The 24,091-nt window shown below is 47.4% G+C and overlaps 1 protein-coding gene across 4 annotated transcripts in view; it reads right to left on the reverse strand.

Moving 5' to 3' along the window:
• The window catches only part of LOC120320314 (lisH domain-containing protein ARMC9-like), a 139,974-nt gene that overhangs the window by 2,228 nt on the left and 113,655 nt on the right, over window positions 1-24,091 (reverse strand). For 2 of the 4 annotated variants that reach the window (XM_039369925.1, XM_039369926.1), the window contains 2 exons: window positions 21,925-22,054; window positions 7,558-7,727 (listed from right to left, as the gene is read on the reverse strand). In XM_039369925.1, coding sequence (XP_039225859.1) covers window positions 7,558-7,727; window positions 21,925-22,054 — 300 coding nt within the window. Of the gene's footprint in view, window positions 1-5,307; window positions 5,906-7,557; window positions 7,728-21,924; window positions 22,055-24,091 lie in introns of those variants that run through there. The other 2 variants (XM_039369929.1, XM_039369930.1) reach the window with 2 other exon arrangements.

Consider the following 24,091-nt stretch of genomic DNA (forward strand, 5'->3'; position numbering starts at 1 on the left):
AGGCAGGAAGACCTGTACCATTTCAGACAAATGGCTGCCCAGTCTCTTCTTTAAAAATGCCATTGAGGAAGCATCCACAACTTCTGGAGGCAGGTTGTTCCGCTGGTTAATTGTTCTCACGGTCAGGAAACTCTGCCCACAGCCTGGAGTTCGATCCCTGACCGGCTCATGGTTGACTCCGCCTTCCGCCCTTCCGAGGTTGGTAAAATGAAGAGCCAGATTGTTGGGGGAAAATATGCTGACTCTGTAAACTGCTTAGAGAGGGGCTGTAAAAAGCACTATGGAGCAGTATATAAGTCTTAAGTACTATTGCTAGGAAGGAAGGAGGGAAGGAAGGAAGGAGATGGGAATGAGAAGAAGGGAGAAGGAAGGAGGGAAGGAAGGAAGGAGAAGAAGGGAGAGGACGGAAGGAAGATGGGAATGAGAAGGAGAGGGAAGGAAGGAGATGGGAATGAGAAGAAGGGAGAAGGAAGGAGGGAAGGAAGGAAGGAAGAAGGGAGGAAGGAAGGAAGGAAGATAGGAATGAGAAGAAGGGAGAGGAAGGAAGGAAGATGGGAATGAGAAGAAGGGAGAGGAAGGAAGGAAAGGAAGGAAGGAAGGAAGGAAGGAGATGGGAATGAGAAGAAGAGAGAAGGAAGGAGGGAAGGAAGGAAGGAAGGAAGATGGGAATGAGAAGAAGGGAGAGGAAGGAAGGAAGGAGATGGAAATGAGAAGAAGAGAGAAGGAAGGAGGGAAGGAAGGAAGGAAGGAAGGAAGGAGATGGGAATGGGAAGAAGGAAGGAAGGAAGGAAGGAAGGAAGGCAGCTGTGGTGGTGCAGTGCTTAAAATGTAGCCTTGCAGGCTGACTCTGCCCACAGCCAGGAAGTTTGATCCTGACCGGCTCAAGGTTGACTCAGCCTTGCGTCCTTCCAAGGTCGGTAAAATGAGGACCCAGATTGTTGGGGGCAAATTATGCTGACTCTGTAACCGGCTTAGAGAGGGCTATAAAGCTCTGTGAAGCGGTATATAAGTCTAACTGCTATTGCTATGGCTATTAGCTGACTCCAGCTTGCCAGTTAAGGCCAAGTTAATGAAATTAAGCTTCCATTTCTATTGTGTTGAGGGAGATTCTGCTTCTCATTTTACATATATATTGATGGTTGCATTTTATTCTGCAAACAATATAGAATGCAAACTGTAATACAGCTAGTCCTCGGCTTATTCATTTAGTGACCGTTTGAAGTTACGACAATGCTAGAAAAAGTGACTTGTGAACCAGGTTTCAGAGGACCATTGCAGCATCCCCATGGTCACGCAATCAAAATCCGGGCACTTGACCACAAACCAGCATGCGTTTACAAACAGTTGCAGTGTCCCAAGGACCACCATTTCCAAGCTTTCCAGCTGGCTTCCGACACGCAAAGTCAATGCGGGAAGTCAGGTTTGTTTAAAAGGTTGTAAAACAGGGACACGACTCCCTTAGCATCTGTCCTGCTTAGGAACGGAAATGTTGGGCTCCATCGTAGCCGTACGTCGAGCCGTACATCCAGTTTTGGTCACCACGATGTAAAAAAGATGTTGAGACTCTAGAAAGAGTGCAGAGAAGAGCCACAAAGAGGATGAGGGGACGGGAGGCTAAAACATATAAGGAATGGTTGCTGGAATTGGATATGTCTAGTTTAAAGAAGAGAAGGAGGAGGGGGGACATGATGGCAGTGTTCCAATATCTCAGGGGCTGCCCCAAAGAAGAGGCAGTCAAGCTCTTCTCCAAAGCGCCTGAAGGCAGGACAAGAAGCAACAGATGGAAACTCATCAAGGAGAGAAACAATCTGGAACTAAGGAGAAACTTCCTGACAATTAACCAGTGGAACCACCTGCCTCCAGAAGCGGTGAATGCTCCAACATTGGAGGTTTTTAAGAAGAGACAGGACAGCCATTTGTCCGAAATGGTATAGGGTTTCCTGCCTGAGCAGGGGGTTGGACTAGATGACCTCCAAGGTCCCTTCCAACTTTATTATTATTATTATTACTACCTGTATATCTTGTCATTTATCAAATTTGAGGCATGGACCAAAGTCCCCGCCGCAGCTTACTGTGGTGTTAACGCAGCAAAATGGACTCCGTCAGCAACCAGAAAATATATTTTGCGATGTTTGTGGGAAAAGTCCTGAAGTTTTTGACTTCTCGGGGCGTCTCCTGTGTGATCCCGCTGCAGAGACACGTACCAGCAAACGGTCCTTTCGACTATTCTCACGATCTCCTTTTCCTTGGAAAAGGAGATTTTTTAAAAAAAAAATAACTGGGTTTCTCCAGAAACGAGAGATTTAATAATAGCAGTTTATTCTGCCTGTTCCTCGGCCAGTCATTTCGCCACGCGCTTACTGGGTTGTTTATCTGAGGGCTTATTAAAAGCCAAAAGCCAGTTGATTTCCTACTCAGCAGATCCACCGGGAAATGAATGAATGACTTCCTTGGAAACAGACCACTTTTGTCATCGTCAATCTTTCCGGAGAGAACGTCGTGGAAAGAGACCAAAGCAACGAGACCCCAGAGGAGAAGTCCTCTCCAGGGTTGGCTAAACGTGCTGCGGTGGGAGAAGATCCAGAGAGGTCCACCCAGATGGTCCAAAAAAGGTCACGATGCCCATTAGAATCAAATCAAAGCTGGCACCAGAGCCTGGAAGCACACAAAGATAGAAAAGATACAGGGGTCCTCAACCTTGGCCACTTTAAGACTTGTGGACTTCAACTCCCGGAATTCCTCAGCCAGCTGGGAGTTGAAGTCCACAAGTCTTAAAGTGGCCAAGGTTGAGGAGCCCTGGAATAGAATAACAGAGTTGGAAGTGGCCTTGGAGGTCATCTAGTCCAGGGCTTTTCAACCTTTTCACCCATTGTCCCACTTTTAGGATATGGCAACATCCGAGGACCACCCGTCACCTAGCAAGGTGTCAAAAACCTGATGACCAAGAGCAGGGGTAGGCAACCTTGGTTCTTTTGTGTCTCATGGACTTCCACTCCCAGAATTCCTGAGCCAGCCATGTTGGCTGAGGAATTCTGGGAGTTGAAGTCCACGAGTCATAAAAGAGCCAAGGTTGCCTACCCCTGACCAAGAGTGATAAAGTACAGGTAGTCCTCGACTTACCGCAGTTCGATCCCTGACCGGCTCAAGGTGGACTCAGCCTTCCATCCTTCCGAGGTCGGTCAAATGAGGACCCGGATTGTTAGGGGCAAAATATGCTGACTCTGTAAACTGCTTAGAGAGGGGCTGTAAAGCCCTGTGAAGTGGTATATAAGTCTAAGGGCTATTGCTATTCCTTCCTTCTTTCCTTCCTTCCAACAATGCAGAATTGCAGTCTAATTCACTGCCCACAGCCAGCAGTTCGATTCTCAAGGTTGACTCATCCATCCATCCTTCCAAGGTTGGTAAAATAAGGACCCGGATTGTTGGGGGCAAAATATGCTGACTCTGTAAACTGCTTAGAGAGGGGCTGTAAAGCCCTGTGAAGTGGTATATAAGTCTAAGGGCTATTGCTATTCCTTCCTTCCTTCCTTCCTTCCTTCCTTCCTTCCTTCCTTCCTTCCTTCCTTCCTTCCTTCCAACAATGCAGACTTGCAGTCTAATTCACTGCCCACAGCCAGCAGTTCGATTCTCAAGGTTGACTCATCCATCCATCCTTCCAAGGTTGGTAAAATAAGGACCCGGATTGTTGGGGGCAAAATATGCTGACTCTGTAAACTGCTTAGAGAGGGGCTGTAAAGCTCTGTGAAGTGGTATATAAGTCTAAGGGCTATTGCTATTCCTTTCTTCCTTCCTTAACAATGCAGTATTGCAGGCTAATTCACTGCCCACAGCCAGCAGTTCGATTCTCATGGGCTCAAGGTTGACTCACCCATCCATCCTTCCGAGGTCGGTAAAATGAAGACCCAGACTGTTGGGGGGACAGGATGCTGATCTTTCTAAACCGCTCAGGGCTGCCAAGCACTGTGGGGCGGTATATAAGTCTGCTATTGCTATTCACCCCCACTTGCCCTCAAACACACCGGAGCCGTCCACGCAATGTCCCACCGAGTTTTCTGATGGCCTCCTGTCCACCTCAAGCCAGGTGTGTCCCTTCGGCTTCTGCTATCACACGAATCCATCCTTGAGTTCAACCAGAGCCTGCATTTGCATTAGAATCGGATGGCAGGGCAGCCCTGAGATGGGGCAACTGCCAGCCCATCGTCCTTTGCTTTCAGCCCTTCGAGGTAGGCCAGGTCAGAACACAGATACCAAACACCCTGGTAATCTCCTTTATTGACACAGGCTACCCTAACAGGATCCGACACCGCGTCCCCTTCCCTCCCTCCCTCGTATGCCAAAGAGAATCAACAGAGAGCGATCTTGAGTTTCTTTCGCATGCGTTCCCGTCTTCCCGGGGTAGGTTCGTATTTTCCCCCACAACCGCCACCTACAGGCTGTCCTCGACTTACAACAGTTCATTTGGCGACCGCTCAAAGTCACGACGGCACCGAAGAAGTGACCGATGACCGCTTTTCACACTTACGACCGTTGCGGCCACCTCTGCGGTCACGTGATCAAAATTCAGACGCTTGGCAACCGGTTCATATTGATGATGGGTTGCAGCCTTCCTGGGCAGGGGAGGGGTCACACGATCCGCTTTTGCGACCTTCGGACGAGCCAGGTCAACGAGGAATCCAGATTCACTTAACAACCATGTTGCTGGCTTAACAATAACACCCGGCGCAAGAAAAGTCGTAAAATGGGGACAAAACCTCCTTGGCAAATATTTCACTTAGCCACATCAATTTTGGGCTCAGCTGTGGCCGTGACTCAAGAACTGCCTGTACTGGATCTTGGAGGTCATTTCCCATAGTCCTCTATATGTCAAGAAGGACTGGGGAGAGATCCAAGGCAGTGCCACCACTGCGTGGAACATTCTAGATGTCTCTTCCAGTTCTTCCAGTTCTCTGCAAAATACCTGCTTTATCCTTGTCTCTTGGTACTGTCCATGGGGTTTTCCCAGTTGCCATGTATGGCTGTGAAAGCTGTACCATAAGAAAGGCTGAGCGCAAAAGAATAGAGGCCTTTGAACTACGGTGCTGGAGAAGATTCCCGCGAGTCCCCTGGGCTGCAAGGCGATCAAACCGGTCAGTCCTAGAAGAGATCAACCCCGACTGCTCTTGAGAAGGCCAGATCCTGAAGTGGAAACTCAAGTACTTTGGCCACCTAATGAGAAGGAAGGACTCACTGGAGAAGAGCCTGATGCTGGGAAAGATGGAGGGAAAGAGAAGAAGGGGACGACGGAGAAGGAGGTGGCTGGATGGAGTCCCTGAAGCAGGAGGCGTGAGCTCCAATGGACTCCAGAAGATAGTAGAGGACAGGAAGGCCTGGAGGAACGTTGTCCGTGGGGTCGCGAGGGGTCGGACACGACTTCGCGACTAACAACAACAATCCTCGTCTCGCCCATTGAAGCCTGCAGAAGGTTCTGCTAAACCTTGAATCACGGCCGACCATGGCCCACAAGTACCCAGAGCTCCGTTCTCTATTTCACACGGAGGGTTGGGAAGCCCAGCTGGGCCTTCTTCGGCACGTCACACGAGGGCAGCGGCTCCTTTTGTCATTGTCTTTCCAGGACACAAAGGCTGTGGGCCTGTGCCTGAAAGCGGGAGGGGCGTTTCGGAAATCTCTGCTTCCAGGAAAGGATCCTGATCTTTCGACCGAGTCCGTGAAAAAAAGCCGCATGCTATCAGATGGTCTCCGAGCCACGGGGTGTAGAGTGTCGGCTTTCTGCGCCAATCTCCCGCTTTGTCGAGCGGAGTGCCAGGAAGATGCCAGGGTTTCCGTTACCGCGAGCTGATTGGGGCTGTCTTCGGGCTGGGGACCGTTGAGGAAAGGGCCTGTCCTCACCTCCTGGAAGGGTGGCTGCCTGCAGGAGAGAGGGAGAGAACGAAGGGGAGAAGGGGATGCTGTCCGTTAAAGAGGAAATCAGAAACGGGTAGAGCAGTGTTTGTCAACCTTGGCATCTTGAAATGGATGGGCTTCAACTCTCCGGATCCCCCAGCCAGCTGTGCTTGGGTAGTTTTCTTGCAGATGTTTCATTACCCAACTAGGTGAAAGTCATCAGTGACAGAAGGAAGTGGGGGTCTGGAGAAAGGAGGAGGGAGGGAGGGAGGGAAGGAAGGAATGAAGGAGGGAGGGAAAGAAGGAAGGAGATGGGAATGAGAAGAAGGGAGAAGGAAGAAAGGAAGAAAGGAGGGAGGGAGGGAGGGAAGAAAAGAGATAGGAATGAGAAGGAGAAAGAAGGAGGAAAGAAAGGAAGGAAGGAAGGAAGGAGGGAGGGAGGGATGGAAGGAGATGGGAATGAGAAGGAGAAGGAAGTAGGAAAGGAAGGAAGGAAAGAAGAAAGGAAGGAAGGAAGGAGGGAGGGAGGGAGGGAAGGAAGGAGATGGGAATGAGAAGGAGAAGGAAGTAGGAAAGGAAGGAAGGAAAGAAGAAAGGAAGGAAGGAAGGAGGGAGGGAGAGGGAAGGAAGGAGATGGGAATGAGAAGGAGAAGGAAGTAGGAAAGAAAGGAAGGAAAGAAGAAAGGAAGGAAGGAAAAAGAAAGGAAGAAAGGAGGGAGGGAGGGAGGGAAGAAAAGAGATAGGAATGAGAAGGAGAAAGAAGGAGGAAAGAAAGGAAGGAAGGAAGGAAGGAGGGAGGGAGGGATGGAAGGAGATGGGAATGAGAAGGAGAAGGAAGTAGGAAAGGAAGGAAGGAAAGAAGAAAGGAAGGAAGGAAGGAGGGAGGGAGGGAGGGAAGGAAGGAGATGGGAATGAGAAGGAGAAGGAAGTAGGAAAGGAAGGAAGGAAAGAAGAAAGGAAGGAAGGAAGGAGGGAGGGAGAGGGAAGGAAGGAGATGGGAATGAGAAGGAGAAGGAAGTAGGAAAGAAAGGAAGGAAAGAAGAAAGGAAGGAAGGAAAAGAAAGGAAGAAAGGAGGGAGGGAGGGAAGGAAGGCGATGGGAATGAGAAGGAGAAGGAAGTAGGAAAGAAAGGAAGGAAAGAAGAAAGGAAGGAAAAGAAAGGAAGAAAGGAGGGAGGGAGGAAAGGAAAGAGATGGGAATGAGAAGGAGAAGGAAGTAGGAAAGGAAGGAAGGAAGGAAAGAAGAAAGGAAGGAAGGAAGGAAGGAGGGAGGGAGGGAGGGAAGGAAAGAGATGGGAATGAGAAGAAGGAAGGAAGGAAGGAAGGAAGGATAAGGAGGATTGTGGGGGTTTTGCTGCCCTCTGAGCTTGATTGTTTTCTTGCAGGCATTTCATTACCAACTAGGTAGTATTATCAGTGCTAGGAGGGTGTGGGGTTTGCTGGGAGGAGTTGTCCCACTGGTTAATTGTTCTCACTGTCAGGAAGTTTCTCTATGAATTATTATCGGTCAAAGACTAAATGAGTAGCAGAGAGAGAACCTCAGGAATTAAGCCAGCACATCTGGAGGACACCAATCTGTCAAAGGTTGACGAAGAAACACATCAGAACGTTTGGAAGAAGCACAGATGATGTGGCAAAACAAAATTATTATTGTTATTTTTTTGGGGGGGGTCCTTACTTTGCTTGCTTCTCGTTGACTCCGAAGAGTTGGGGCGAAGGGGTGGGTGAAGTCCAGACGGGCCAAACTGGGGGGCGATGGACGGGAGTTTCCCTCTCCCGGGCCGGATGTTCTGGAAGTCTGGGGCGCAGGAAAATTTGGGTCTGCCGGCAAAGCTCAGATGGAATTCACTGCAAGAAATAAAGGGAGAAGGAAGGAAGGCAAAGTTTGAACAGCTTCTTCATTTGGGGATGTGGGAAGTCAGCCCCCCACCCCACCCCAGAGAAGGAAATATTAAAAGGCAGAAAAAAAAACCATATTTCCTCCAAGGATCTTAAAGAGGCAGAAAAGCATGCCCAGTTTTTCTTAATAGCTCCAAGTCTGCCTCCCCCGAGCAGAAGCAGATGTAAACCATCGGAAAAGTTGGAGCTAGGAGATTAAGAAGACAAAGGCCTAAAATCTGCATACCCCACCTGGGACAGGACATGGTGGGATTAACTCACAAAGGCCAAAGGGCACGCCCAAAACTCAGGTCAGAATACATGACACAGGAAATAACCCCAAACAAAAGGCTCCGGGGGGGGGGGGTATAAAAACCTACTTCCTACATGTGCTCAGTCCTTTTTTTTTTCTGCCAGAACCATCTTCCTGTCTGGCTCTCTTCTACAATAAACTACAACAGTGGTGGCGAACCTATGGCACAGGTGCCAGAGGCAGCACTCAGAGCCCTCTTTGGGGGCACGTGTGCCGTGCCCCAGAGATGGCAACTGTCCCTCTTCAATCAGCTGCCCAACGTGGCCAGATGCATCCTGGCATGGCTGGTTTCCCTCCCCCCTGTCCCGTCCCTCCTGGCCTCGCATGCTCTCCTTTTCCCGGGCACGATCCACTGCATCGCTTCCTCAGAGGTGGCTTCTCTGAACTGCTGGCGGTGGGCTGTGGAGCCCCAGAGTACGCCGGTCAAGTAGCCATCAGGCTGTGGCTGCTGACGGACACCAGTGGCCCCCATGCGCTCGCTGGCCTCTGTGTGCGGAGGCCGATGGTGTCAGGCAGCAGCTGTCCTGGCCCCTGCCTCAGCTTGCCCCGTGGCAATGGTATCCCCGCCCTGCCTCGCCTCGCCTCATCCCGCAGGATGAGCCTCCTGCCCACCGCCCCACCTGCCAGAGAGCCCCCCTGGATCTCCCCCAACCCTGCCCACAGCCGTCCCTCCCCACGAGCAACATTGAGGTGATCACACCCACTTTGGCCACACCCACCCAGTCTGCCATGGCCACCACAGCCACGCCCACCCAGTGTGGGCCATGTCCCACCTGGCACCCGCGATAAATAAGTGGGTTTTGGATTGGGGTTTGGGCTCTCGGTCTCTAAAAGGTTCGCCCTCACTGAACTACGCAACCTTCTTCCCAAAGCGGTTGCCGTGTTCATTCCCAGCTTGGATGAACCAGGATGAAGACTTTTCTTCCGACGGGGACTTTGGGAGGAGAGAGGAGAAGCTGAGCCCAGGTTTTAACCTACGAGAACCTAACCATGGAGGGAGGGACCTCTATTTTCCCAAGCAATAGCACAACACAGGGAAGCAATTCCTTGCTTGTCTTTTTTTTTTTTTAATATATTTTATTAGATTTTATATGGGGTAGGGAAAAGGTGGGGTCGGTCCGGGTGCGGGAAATTGGGATAAAGGGGACAGGGTGTGGATAGCTACAGTAAATACGTAATTCAGCGAACAAGCTGTCGTCCGGGTCTTCATATTGAGTATTATTGTTTATATAATACTAGACATTTATAAGAATAAATCGGCATTTGGTAAAACAGTAATATTCCTTTCAATAATTAACATAGTTGACAGCATAACCACTATCAGGCCTTCTTATTCTAACGCAGTGGTTCTCAATCTTTTTAATGCTGCGACCCCCAACCAGTCGTAAGTCGAGGACTACTCAACCGGTCGTAAGTCGAGGACTACTCAACTGGTGCAGCACCGTTTGCAGACTGGGACTTTTGGCGGGCTCAGCAGGGCAGAGACAGCCTGGACAATTCCTATTGGCTTTGGAAAGCCAATAGAATTAGACTCTATTCAAGAGAATCTATTTTATTGGCTTTCAAAAGCCAATAGAATAAAAGGGAGCAGCACTGCTAAGGAAAAGGGGGGAAAAATGGCGGACTGCGTTGTTTGGCGACCCCCGTGAAATGGTCGTTTCAACCCACTGATTAAAATTTCCCCCAGGTTTTTTTGGGGAGATTGAATCTTCTTTCTCCTTCATCTCTTCACGTTAATCTGTCCCATTTCTGCACAATCTAGGATTTTCAAAATTACAATCTGGTCTGATGGTTAAGTTTTCATTTTTCCCAAAATTGGGCGAAGGCTATTCTTGCAGCTCTGAAGACCTGGAATAGTAAACAATCATTTTCTTTTCTGTTAATACGTGTAATATTAAATAATCATTTAAATCGGTGTTTCTCAACCTTGACCATTTTAAGGCATGTGGACTTCAACTCCCAGAATTCCACAGCCAGCATTGCTGGCTGTGGAATTCTGGGAGTTGCAGTCCACATGCCTTAAAATGGTCAAGGTTGAGAAACACCGATTTAAATAATTCGGTCTTAATATACCTAACAGGCACAGTTCTGGTTGAAATTCTACCTGGATGTTCATCACCTTTTCTGGCCTGTCTTAACAGGAAGAGGCCCAGAGGCTACAGAGATAATTAAAATAAAGCTTGAGGAGGCCTCTGGGCGTGGTTAACCATCAAAAGGAGCAATGAGGCTGGCTGAGAAAGATTAACGAGCTTCTTTCCACCTGCAGGGTATGAATGAGCAGCAGCTTTGGTTTCCAGGGGAATGTCCTGCAAGGTGACACATCGGCCGGTTGCCTTAAATTGCTGCCTTTCTTTGAGGTTGGGGATTCTGCAAAACAGACCCCCTTTGTCGGCAAACTAACCAGCCCAGCTTGTTTGCACAGATCCCACGGGAGGAGGGCAGTTCTGCTCACCTCCTTTGAACAATTCCCAACCCCCCCCCCACAGGGTATCTTTGATGACAATCTCACCCAATTATTCCGGTCCAGGAAGAAGGTTCTGGCCAAACACAAACCCCGCTGATGAAATGTCGGTTTATTTTTATTTTTTTCTCAAGCATTCCCCCGCGGAAAAGAGTTTCCAAGAAGCCCTGTGGACCGTTTCCAACCGCTGGTCTCCCAATTTACCTTGACTCGGCTTCCTTGGGTCCATAACTGGCTGGGACCTTACTGCCATTGTTCAGAAGGGACCTCGGAGATCATCTAGTCCAACCCCCTGCTCAAGCAGGAGACTCTAACCATTGCAGACAGGTGATTATCAGGTCTCTTCTTTAAAAACTCCAGGGATGGAGCACCCATAATTTCTGGTGGCAGGTGGTTCCACTGGTTAATTGTCCTCACTGTTAGGAAGTTTCTCCTTCGTTCTATGTTGTTTCCCTCCTTGGTTAGTTTCCATCCTTTCTTTCTTGTCCGGCCTTCAGGTGCTTTGGAGAAGAGCTTGACTCCCTCTTCTTTGGGGCAGCCCCTCAAATATTGGAAGACTGCTATCATGTCACCCCTAGACCTTCTTTTCTCTAGACTGGCCGTACCCAAATCCTGAAGCCGTTCTTTGTATGTTTTAGTCTGCAGGCCTTAAATCATCTTAGTTGCTCTTCTCTGCACTTTTTCCAAAATCAATCAATCAGAATAGAGCGGGAAGGTACCTTGGAGGTCATCTAGTCCAACCCCTTGCTCAGGCAGGAAACCCTATACCATTTCAAACAAATGGCTGTCCAGTCTCTTCTTAAAAACTTCCAATGTTGGAGCATTCACAGCTTCTGGAGGCAGGTGGTTCCACTGGTTAATTGTTCTCATGGTCAGGAAGTTTCTCCTTAGTTCTAGGTTGCTTCTCTCCTGGGTTAGTTTCCATCCGTTGCTTCTTGTCCTGCCTTCAGGTGCCTTGGAAAATAGCTTGACTGCCTCTTCTTTGGGGCAGCCCCTGAGATACTGGAAGACTGCTATCATGTTCCTCCTCGTCCTTCTCTTCATTAAACTAGGTTAATAATAATAATAATAATAATAATTCAAACAGACAAGCACCTGCAACATAACACCCCAGACTTAACAATTGTTGATAAGAAAGACAAAAAAGTCTGGATAGTGGACGTGGCAGTTCCTGGAGACAGCAGAATAGATGAGAAAGAACTGGAGAAGATAACAAAATACAAAGACCTACAAATAGAAATAGAAAGACTGTGGCAAAAGCAAGCAAGGGTAGTACCAATAGTCATAGGCTCCTTGGGTGCAATCCCAAAACAAACTGGAGCACCACTTGAACACCATTGGCATTGACAAATTCGCTATTAGTCAATTGCAAAAGGCGGCCTTACTAGGAACTGCTTCCATCCTGCGACGATACCTGTAATACCATCAAACATCCACATCTGCCTATCCCAGGTCCTGGGTAAGGACTCGATAGGTAGATAAAATGACAAATCCAGTCTGAACATCTGGCTGACTGTGCGATGATCGATAATAATAATAGTAATAGTAAAGTTGGAAGGGACCTTGGAGGTCATCTAGTCCAACCCCCTGCTCAGGCAGGAAACCCTATACCATTTCGGACAAATGGTTGTCCAGTCTCTTCTTAAAAACTTCCAGTGTTGGAGCATTCACCGCTTCTGGAGGCAGGTGGTTCCACTGGTTAAATGTTCTGACTGTCAGGAAGTTTCTCCTTAGTTCTACGTTGCTTCTCTCCTTGATGAGTTTCCACCCGTTGCTTCTTGTCCTGCCTTCAGGTGCTTTGGAAAATAGCTTAACTCCCTCTTCTCTGGGGCAGGAGGGAACAATGTCTTGGCAATCAGCAAGATCTCAGATCCCAGATTCTGGAGATCTTTGTACAGTTGGCTTTCCTCAATCAATTGCCAAGTTTGTGAATTTTGATCACCTGACCACGGGGAGGCTGCAATGGTCGTAAGTGTGAAAAACGGTCATAAGTCCCGTTTTTCGGTGCCGCTGTCACTTTGAACGGTCGGTAAATGGCAATGCAACCGTCATTAGAACGAGTCGGTGGTCAAGCGTCTGAATTTTGATCCCGTGGATGCTGCAGTTGTCGTGAAGTGTGAAAAACGTCTGTCGCTTTTTGCGGCGCTGTCGTACCTTTGACAGCGCCGCTCCCAGAATTCCCCTGCCCAAAGAGGTTGGTCCACAGGGAAACCAAGGCAGAGGAGAAGGAGGAACGTCACTCAATCTCGCTCATTCTCCTGGCATGATTTCCCCAAGCGTGACTATAATAGTGTGGCTAAATATGATTAATTTTTTCCCTGTGGAAACACGCCAGCAGCCGGACCTGCTTCTTGCCTTATCGCTCACACCTTTCAAGACCTTCAGAGCTGATATCCACATTATATCATATGTCATATCAATCTTATCGTACCGTGTTTGCTCCTTAAGCAAAATATTTCCCACCACTCTGCTTGTGTACTCAGAGAGTTGAGATGACAAGAGTCATTCACCCGAGCCAGGCTCAGGCTTTACATTAGGCCAATGTTTATATATATATATATCCAAATTTCTTTTTCTGACCAAGAGTTAAAGAATTAAATTGGGAGACTAAGATGGCCATTTCGAGCTCATTCTGCTCTCTTCAGTTAGCCACACCCTTTATGGGATTCGAATCTGGGCAGTTTACATACTAGGCAGTGATTTAACCACCAAGCCACAGGCTTTCCTCCCCTCCCATAAAGGGTGTGGCTGAGCCGAGGTGGCGCAGCAGTTAGAGTGCAGTACTGTAGGCCACTTTAGCTGACTGTGTTCAGCAGGTCAGCGGTTCAAATCTCACCGGCTCAAGGTTGACTCAGCCTTCCATCCTTCCGAGGTAGGTAAAATGAGGACCCAGATTGTTGGGGGCAATGTAAAATATATAAACCAGTTCTCTCTTTATTCTTTGTTAGCAACCTAACTGGTGTACACCACTTAGAGAGTGCTTGCACTTAAAAGCGGTATATAAGTCTCATAAATAAATAAATAAACACACACACGTCATACAACCCGCCCTGCCTACCCTACAAGGTTCCATGCTGGAACTCTGTTCTATGAGAAAAAAAGTCCTGTATACACACACACACACACACACACACACACACACTTGAGTATTTAAAAAGCAACGTGGTGACTGTGTTAGTCAATAGTTCCTTAGCAAAATCTTAGTGCAAATCTCAGGTTACAACATCAAATATTTTTTCTCTTACTGTCTCATATTCAGTACATTTAGTACATTTCTCATTATATCAACTCAATCAAAACAGCATTATTACACTTATCAATACATTTTTAGCTTGCGCATATCTTAATGACATCCAGTCTTCATAAACAATCCATACCCTGTTGTTCATTTTTACATAATTTTTGATTTCTCATCAATATTCCAATTTAACCTTTGATAGGCCAGTGTTTCTTAAGCTTAGCCACTTTAAGACTTCGGCTCCCAGAATTCCTCAGCTGGCCTGGGTGTTGACTTCAACTCCCAAAATGCCCCCATTGGGAACCATCTGCAAAGATTTAAAACACCAATATTCTCCTTTTAGCGTCAACACAGTTTTGGGACCGAGCTGTTCTCTAGCTTCGTAACCTGCAACCTGCTAGCGTTTGACGTGCTATTCAGACATGCTGTTCATCTCTGTGCTTGGAACAAGCCGAGATTTAGTAAGCGCTAAGACCCTGGAGGAGAATGCTATCCGAAATTATTGAGCAGAATAACAGAGTTGGAAGGAACCTTGGAGGTCATCTAGTCCAGGGCTTTTCAGCCAGAGGTACGGGTACCACCTGTGGTCCATTGGCACCTGGCAGGTGATACGCGGCCATCCTAGAAAAGGGGTAGCGGGGGAGGGGAATGAGCTGAACCGGTGGCAGCACCGCACAAGCCTGAGCGAGAGACGGCTGGAGCTGCAGGGCTGTCAGGGCTCAGTGGAAGCGCCAGGATCAGTGCCGCTTTCCAGCTGATTGGCGCTTCTTCGGGGCTGTCAGGGCTCAGCAGAAGCGCCAAGATCAGCGCCAGGCTCCAGCTGGAAAGCAGCGCTGATCCTGGCCCTTCTGCTGAGCCAAGAAGCGCCGATCAGCTGGAATGTTGCAGCCTCTCCAGGGTCTTGTGATTTACATTCAGATGCTTGGCAACTGATTCCTATTTATGACGGTCACAGTGTCCCAGGGTCATGGGAAGTGACCAAAACCTGCTGCAACCACCCAGCAGATGGGTGGGATAAAAACCAAACAGCCCCCCACCTCACCCTCCGCTGCCAATCCTCAACAGAAATGCTCACAACAATGAAAACCTCGGACGGGAGGAAGAGCGCGGCCGGGCGGGCAGGCAGGTGTCTTGCTCGGCTGTGGCTTGGGGGGCCCTTTTTTCAGTGCCATTGTAACTTCGAACAGTCACTAAGCAAACTATTGTAAGTCAAGGACTACCTGTACTTTATCACTTTTGGTCATCAAGTTTTTGACACCTTGCTAGGCGACTGGTGGTCCTCGGATGTTGCCATATCCTAAAAGTGGGACAATGGGTGAAAAGGTTGAAAAGCCCTGGGCTAGCCCACCCCCCCTGCTCAGGCAGGAGACCCCTATTCCATTTCAGACAAATGGCTGTCCAGTGTCTTCTTAAAAGCCTCCATTGATGGGGCACCCACAACTTCTGGAGGCAGGCTGTTCCACTGGTTAATTGTCCTCAACTGTTAGGAAAGTTCTCCTTAGTTCTAGGTTGCTTCTCTCCTTGATTTGTTTCCATCCATTTTTTTTCTTGTCCTGCCTTCAGGTCCTTTGGCTGACCTCCCTCTTCTTTGAGGCAGCCCCTGAAATTTTGGAAGACTGCTATCCTGTCACCCCCCCTAGTCCTTTTTAAAATTAAATTAGACAGACCCAATTCCTGCAACCGTCCTTCGTATCTTTTAGCCTCCAGCCCCCTGATCATCTCTGTGGCTCTTCTCTGCACTCTTTCCAGAGTCTCAACATCTTTTTGACCAAAACTGGGTGCAGGATTCCAAGTGTGGCCTTACTAAGGCTATACAACTACCTTTTGTTGCGGAAGTGAGAGATAATCACGCAGCTTTGAGAGAGTCCACTCTCTCACGCTGTTCTTTATGCTGGAATTTAAATATTTATCTAATGGCATTTGCATTCTCTTCCTTGTTTGATGAACGGACAGGGACTCGGAGCTACGCAGGAAACCTGAGAACAGTCAAAAAGTTGCATTAGCTGATCAGTGACCCACAAACCACTACAAATTATTCAAACAGACAGCCGCGGAACAGTACGTTCCTGTCTGCACAATGATCGGAAGTATATACCTCACGCTAAATATTACACAAAGTTCTCAGAAAAATGGCAGAGAACACCGAACGACTAAGGGAAGGGTAGTTCTCCACTTACAACAGTTCGTTTGGTGGCCGTTCGAAATTACGACGGCACTGGAAAAAAAAGCGACGTGACCGTTTTCACCCTTCCCTCCCTCCTGTGCCAAAGAGAATCAACAGAGAGCGATCTTGAGTTTCTTTCTCACGCGTTCCTGTTTTCCTGGGGTAAGTGGATAGTTTCCCCACAACCACGATCTGCAACCACGATTCATTTGGGGACTGGTTCAAAGTTACGATGCCATTGTAAAAAAGGGACATGACCGTTTTCCACGCTTAACGACGTTGCAGCATCTTCCACGGTCACGTGATCAATACGGCAACTGACTCTTGTTAATGACCGTTGCAGTGTCCCGGGATTACACGATCCCCTTCTGCAACTTTCTGACAAGCAAAGTCAAGTAGCAGCTGTGAGAGGGACCTCGGAGTCCTAGTGGACAATCACTTAAATAGGAGCCAGCCGTGTGCTGCAGCTGCCAAAAAAGCCAACACAGTGCTGGGCTGCATTGACAGAGGGATAGAATCAAGATCACGTGAAGTATTAATACCACTTTACTAGGCCTTGGTAAGGCCACACTTGGAATACTGCATCCAGTTTTGGTCACCACGATGTAAAAAAGATGTTGAGACTCTAGAAAGAGGGCAGAGAAGAGCAACAAAGATGATCAGGGGACTGGAGGCTAAAACATATAAAGAACAATTGCTGGAATTGGGCATGTCTAGTTTAAGGAAGAGAAGGACGAGGCGGGACATGATAGCCGTGTTCCAGTATCTCAGGGGCTGCCCCAAAGAAGAGGGAGTCAAGCTCAGTCAATTCTTCCTATTGCGCAAATAAAATAAAATAATAAAATAAAAACAATAAAAATAAAATAATAAAATAAAATAAAATAAACAGAAGGACGAGGGGGGGACATGATAGCAACTTTGAATATCTCGGTGACTGCCCCAAAGAAGAGGGAGTCAAGCTATTCTCCAAAGCCCCTGAAGGCAGGACAAGAAGCAACGGATGGAAACTCATCAAGGAGAGAAGCAACCTGGAACTGAGGAGAAACTTCCTGACAGTGAGAACAATTAACCAGTGGAACCACCTGCCTCCAGAAGCGGCAAATACTCCAACACTGGAAGTTTTTAAAAAGAGACTGGACAGCCATTTGTCCGAAATGGTATAGGGTTTCCTGCCTGAGCAGCGGGTTGGACTAGATGACCTCCAAGGTCCCTTCCAACTTTATTACTATTATTAAGAGTAACAACCGTGTTACTAACTTAACAGCTGCAGTGAGTCACTTAACAACCGTGGCAGGTAAGGTCGTAAAACGGGGCAAAATGCACAACTATCTTGCTTAGCAACAGAAATTTGGGGCTCAATTGTAGCCGTAAGTCGAGGACCACCTGTACACCCTTCTGGACCATCTTTCCTTCTCTGCCACAAAGCCCAAAGCAGAGGTCGTTTTAGGCCAAATAAATGAACAGACTGGAAAGTCCAAAAGCCAAAATATCGAAAAAGATACATTGGGTGAATTCAGCTAGCGAGAACATCACAGGTAGCCCTCAACGTACGACCGCAGCCGAGCCCAACATTTATGTCGTTAAGTGAGTCATCTGTTAAGTGAGCTTTGCCCCGTTTTACGAGTTTCCTTGCCACAGTCCGTTAAGTGAATCGCTGCAGCTGTTAAATAAGTCACACGGTCGTTAAGCGAATCCGGCTTCCCCCGTTGACTTCGCTGGTCAGAAGCTCGCAAGAGGGGATCACGTGACCCCGCCCCGGGACGCTGAGACCGTCGTAAGTACGAGTCAATTGCCGAGTTTGTGAATTTTGATCACGCGACGCCGCAACGGTCGTTAAGTGTGAAAAACGGCCATAAGTCCCTTTTTCAGGTGCCGCTGCAACTCTGAACAGCCACTAAACGAACCGCTGTAAGTTGAGGGCTACCTGTATTCTTCCTTGTTTGGTTTTTGCATGCAATGAATCGTTCATTTGGACTGCGTGTCTGTCTGTTTGGAAATGGATTAATAAAAAATCGTTCAAAAACCTGGAGAAGAAAATCAGAAAGGGAGGTTTTGACACTTCACAGCAAACACACTAGATTTCAGGTTGAAGCAGCAGTTGGGAACATCCGGTTGCAGAATCCACTGTTTTCGAGGTTAACATAATTTTCAACTTTAATAATAATAAAGTTGGAAGGGACCTTGGAGGTCATCTAGTCCAACCCCCTGCTCAGGCAGGAAACCCTATATACCATTTCAGACCAATGGCTGTCCAGTCTCGTCTTAAAAACCTCCAGCCTTGGAGCATTTACTGCTTCTGGAGGCAGGTGGTTCCACTGGTTAATTGTTCTAACTGTCAGGAACTTTCTCCTTAGTTCTAGGTTGCTTCTCTCCTTGGTCAGTTTCCATCAAACAAACTGGTTAGGTTTACTTCTTCGATATCGTAAGCTAAGCAAGATTAATCCGAAGCCAATTCTTCCTATTGCGCAAATGAAACCACAGTGCCTTTCACAAACTTGGTTAAATATTTAGGGTGCACATAGCCCAGACATACCAGCACACAAACGGCATGGTGTGATACGATGCGTGGGACACTACCGGTGGTCCTCAACTTAACGGCCACAACTGGGACTAGCATTTTCATCATTAAGCCAGGCGGCTGTTAAGTGAATCCAATGTTGGCCACGGACGTTAAGCGAATCACTGCAAGCGATAAGTGGGTCGTGCAGTCACTAAGCGAATCCGGCCTACGTTGGAGGCCAGCTGGGAAGATGGCAAATGGGGAATCACCAGCGTCACAAACACACACCGTGGGGTCATCAGCGGGAGACCCGGCCGTACGTCATTTTTCTTCAGCCCCGTTGCGACTTTGCACGGCCGCTGAACCAAATGGCCGTAAGCCGAGGACTTTTGTACAGGGGTTTCTGTCTCTTTCAGAGTGAGGCCACCCGAAGCACAAAACGCAAAACACACACCTGTGGCTTGCAGCCTGAGTGAGCAGTGGATTTTCCCTTCCAGCCCGAAAAGGAAACAGGAAGGTGGCAGATGGGAATTACCATCTTAACGTAAGGACTTCACTGATGCGGAAAAATAATAATAATTAAAACCTACACTTGGCACGCAGCGCCCCGTTCCACCTCCTGCCCTTTTAATCTTCGTTTTGAGAGTGAGGGTTTTGTAAACAGGCCCTTCTGGTTGTGCTGATTCATGAAGGTTAGCCGTTGAAATGACAGTTCCTCTTTCCGTTACCCAAGAGGAAACATCAGTGGGGAAAAAAAAATCCTATTTATTGAACTGTCCGCCCTTTTGCTCGGAGGGATCTGAATTCATTCTTTCCTTTGCAGAATGATTAGACTAGGGAAAGAGGCAGAGAAGAGCAACAAAGGGGACTGGAGGCTAAAACATACAAGGAACGGCTGCTGGAATTGGGTATGTCTAGTTTAACGAAAAGAAGGACGAGGGGGGACAGGATAGCAGTATTCCAATATCTCAGGGGCTGCCCCAAAGAAGAGGGAGTCAAGCTATCCTCCAAAGCGCCTGAAGGCAGGACAAGAAGCAACGGATGGAAACTCATCAAGGAGAGAAGCAACCTGGAACTAAGGAGAAATTTTAGGCAAGAAAAACCAAATGTACAGGTATAGTATAGGGGGTACCCTGCTCAATAGTAGTAACTGTGAGAGGGATCTCGGAGTTCTAGCGGATAATCACTTAGGTGTGAGCCAGCCGTGTGCTGCAGCGGCCGAAAAAGCCAACACAATGCTGGGCTGCATCAACAGAGGGACAGAATCAAAATGATGTGAAGTGTTAATACCACTTTACAAGGCCTTGGTAAGGCCACACTTGGAATACTGCATCCGGTTTTGGTCACCACGATGTAAAAAAGATGTTGAGATGTTGAGTACAGAGAAGAGCAACAAAGAGGATCAGGGGAGGCTAAAACATATAAGGAACGGTTGATGGAATTGGGTATGTCTAGTTTAACGGACGAGGGGGGACAGGATAGCAGTGTTCCAGTATCTCAGGGGCTGCCCCAAAGAAGAGGCAGTCTAGCTATTCTCCAAAGCCCCTGAAGGCAGGACAAGAAGCAACGGATGGAAACTCATCAAGGAGAGAAGCAACCTGGAACTAAGGAGAAACTTCTTAACAATGAGGACAATTAACCTGTGGAACAGCTTGCCACCAGAGGTTGTGGGTGCTTCACTACTGGAGCATTTAAAGAAGAGACTGGACAACCATTTATTTGAAATGCTATAGGCCAGGGATAGGCAACCTCGGCTCTTTTATGACTTGTGGACTTCAACTCCCAGAATTCCTGAGCCAGCCATGCTGAGGGGAAAGGGAGAGGTTTCCAAGCTGAGCCAGGCTGGCTCAGGAATTCTGGGAGTTGAAGTCCACCATTCATGAAGGGACCATAATTCCCCCATGCTGGCTCAGGAATTCTGGGAGTTGAAGTCCACAAGTCATGAAGGGGCCATAGTTCCCCCATGCTGGCTGGGGAATTCTGGGAGTTGAAGTCCACGAGTCATAAAAGAGCCAAGGTGGCCTACACCTGCATAGGGTTTCCTGCCTAAGAAGGGGGTTAGACTAGAAAACCTCCAAGGACCCTCCAAGTCGTTATTCTGTTCCATTCTGAAACACTTCAGACATGCCTTTGTGGAGCAAACATAAACGTCCGTGAATACTCATCTATGGTATTTCAGATAGTCCTTGACTTATGACCGGCCACTTAGCAATCGTGTGAAGTTATGACAGTCCCTCCTGAAAGCTACAGGCAGTCCTCCACTGACGACCGTCAGGGAGCCCCAAATTTCTGTGGCTGAGATATTTGTCAAGTGAGTTTTGCCCCATTTTGCAATCTTTCTTGGCGCAGTCGTTAAACGAATCGCTGCAGTTGGGTAAGTCCGTAACGGGGCTGTTAAGCGAGTCTGGCTTCCTGGCTGGTTTTGTTTGTCAGAAGGTCGCCAAAGGGGATCACGTGACCCGTGATCAACCGTCATAAGTATGAATCAGTTGCTGAGCGTCTGAATTTTGATCATGTGACCACGGGGAGGCTGCGACGGTTGTATGTGTGAAAAATGGTCCTAAGTCCCTTTTTTCAGAGCTGTTGTAACTTGGAATGGTAACTAAACGAACTGTAAGTCCGAGACTATCTCTAGTTAACAGAATACTTACAATCTGGTTTCAAAGTTGCGACCTCTGCAGTGTTCCTGCAGTTGTCCACCCTTACGACTGACCACAAGGACACTCTCTCTGCCCACCTGTCTCCCCCATCCAGCCCACTCAGCATAGCTGGCTGAGGAATTGAGAATAGAGTAGAGTAGAGTAGAGTAGAGTAGAGTAGAATACAAAATAGAATAGAATAGAATAGAAAATAGAATAGAGTAGAATAGAAAATAGAATAGAATAGAAAATAGAAAATAGAATAGAATAGAAATTAGAATAGAAAATAGAATAGAATAGAATAGAAAATAGAAAATAGAATAGAAAGAATAGAATAGAATAGAACAGAATAGAAAATAGAATAGAAAATAGAATAGAACAGAAAATAGAATAGAACAGAAAATAGAATAAAATAAAACAGAACAGAATAGAATAGAGCTGGAAGGGACCTTGGAGGTCTTCTAGTCCAGCCCCCTACTCAAGCAGGAAAACCTATGCCATCTCAGACAAGTGATTGTCTAGTCTCTTCTTAAATACATCCAGGGATGGAGCGCCCACGATTTCTGGTGGCAAGCTGTTCCACTGGTTGATTGTCCTCACTGTCAGGAACTTTCTCCTTAATTCCAGGTTGCTTCTCTCTTTGGTCAGTTTCCAACCATTGTTTCTTGTCCTGCCCTCTGGTCCTTTGGAGAATAATTTGACACACCCCCCCTCCCCATTTCTTTGTGGCAGGCCCTCAAATACTGGAATTCTGGGAGCTGAAGCCCACAAAGGCTGGCTGAGGAATTCTGGGAGTTGAAGTCCACAAGTCTTAAGAGCCCGGTGTGGGGAAACCACCCGCTACTTACGGACCTGTTTGGCAACGTGTTTCCACTGTCTTGGGAAGAACCGGGGGAGTGGAGAATCAGAACTTCAGCAACCGACTGGACATCCGGGTCAGCTCCAAGATGCCTCAAAGATCTTCCGGAAGCTTCGCTTTCAACTGTCATTTTTTTTTGGGGGGGGGGGGAAATGGACATTTTAAAATATGTTGTGTATTTTTCTTATTGAGTTACTCACGCCCATCCTTGAAGTTTAATTCTAAAACATACAAATTCTCCGAAGTCGAGCACCACAAACATGGTTGAAATCTTAACCGTTGTTAACTCCGATAAACGTACGCCTTACAGGGAGTCCTCGGTTTACGACTAGAACGGGGACCAGGATTTCCGTCGCTAAGGGAGGCAGGCGTTAAAGGGAGTCACACGCCTGATTTTGGCCACATTTGATTAACGATTCACTTGCAGTCGTTAAGAAAGTCGGCCCTGATTTTACGGGCTTTTGGCCACGTTGGATGAGTGAATCGCTGCGGTCGTTAAATGAATCAGTGGCTGTTAAGCAAATCAGGCATCCTCCGTTGACTTGGCTTGTCGGAAGCCAATTGAGAAGGTTGCATGGCAACCGTCGTAAATACATGCTAGTTGCCAAACGCCCCAATTCTGATCGTGTGAACATGGATGCAGCTGCAATGGTCGTAAGTACGAGGATGGGCTCTACGTCACTTTTCTCAGGGCTGCTGTAACTTCGAACAGCTGCCAAATAAAGAGTTGTAAGTCGAGGACTACGTTACGAAAAGTAGGAGCCACCATCTATGACGGTGGTTGTCAACCTTTTTAATGCCGCGACCCCCAACCGGTCGTAAGTCGAGGACTACTCAACCGGTCGTAAGTCGAGGACTACTCAACTGGTGCAGCACCGTTTGCAGAATGGGACTTTTGGCAGGCTCAGCAGGGCAGAGACAGCTGGACAATTCCTATTGGCTTTTGAAAGCCAATAGAATTAGACTCTATTCAAGAGAGTCTATTCTATTGGCTTTCAAAAGCCAATAGAATAAAAGGGAGTAGCACAGCTAAGGAAAGGGGGAAAAAATGGCGGACTGCATTGTTTGGCGACCCCCGTGAAATGGTCGTTCGACCCCAAATGGGGTCCCAACCCACAGGTTGAGAACCACTGGTCTATGAGGACGCAGCCATTTTTCCTTCGCTGTGATGCCATTAATATCTAGTGCAGTTCTAGACTCTTGCTTAAACTACACAGGCGGTCCTCGACATACGACCGCAACGGAGCCCAAAATTTCTGTTCTTAAGCGAGACATTTGTTAAGTGAGTTTTGCCTCATTTTATGACCTTTTTTCTTTGCCACAGCGGTTAAGTAAATCGCTGCAGACTGCAGTTGATAAGGTAGTAACCCAGTTGTTACATGAAAATGGCGTCCCCATTGGCTTTGCTTGTCAGAAAGCCGCGGAAGGGTGATCACGTGGCCTTGAGCCACAGCAACGGTCGTAAGTACGAACCAGGTGCCAAACATCACCTCCAGAAGCTGTGAAGTTTTTAGAGCCACAGAAGCTCTAACGCGGTCGTAAGTGGAGGACTGCCTGTACTAAATCTGCTATAACCGTCTGGAACATCCCCTCCTCTGAGGTGAGAATCTGGTTTTTGTTAGCCTTGCAGAAAACTTTGCAAATGTTTCTTTCATCAGCCCCGAGATCTATGGCAAGCCGGGAAAATGGCTGACTTAGGTTCATTCATTCATTCATTCATTCATTCATTCATTCAATTTCTATAGCCGCCCATTTCAGTCAGTGACTTTGGGCGGATGCCCATTTAAAAGAAAGAAAAAAGGCTATCTTCTTGCTAACCTTAGGATTGTTTTACGTTTTTATTCCTTTCTGTTTTTATTTCTGTTCTTACCGAAGTGTAATGTTTTTCTATCGTTGAGTGGGTTTTGTTTATTCTGCTTGGAACCTGCCCAGAGTCCGTTTTTCTGACATAGACTCTTGTGTACATTTAGAAAATAATAAAATAAAATAAAATAATAAAATAAAATAATAAAATAAAATAATTAAATTAAATTAAATTAAAAATAAAATAAAACAAAACAATAAAATAAAATAAACAGAAGGACGAGGGGGGGGGGGACATGATAGCAACTTTGAATATCTCAGGGGCTGCCCCAAAGAAGAGGGAGTCAAGCTATTTTC

The sequence above is a fragment of the Crotalus tigris genome, unplaced genomic scaffold (assembly GCF_016545835.1).
Source record: "Crotalus tigris isolate CLP2741 ecotype Arizona unplaced genomic scaffold, ASM1654583v1 scf7180000021321.634910, whole genome shotgun sequence".
Classification (NCBI taxonomy): domain Eukaryota; kingdom Metazoa; phylum Chordata; class Lepidosauria; order Squamata; family Viperidae; genus Crotalus; species Crotalus tigris.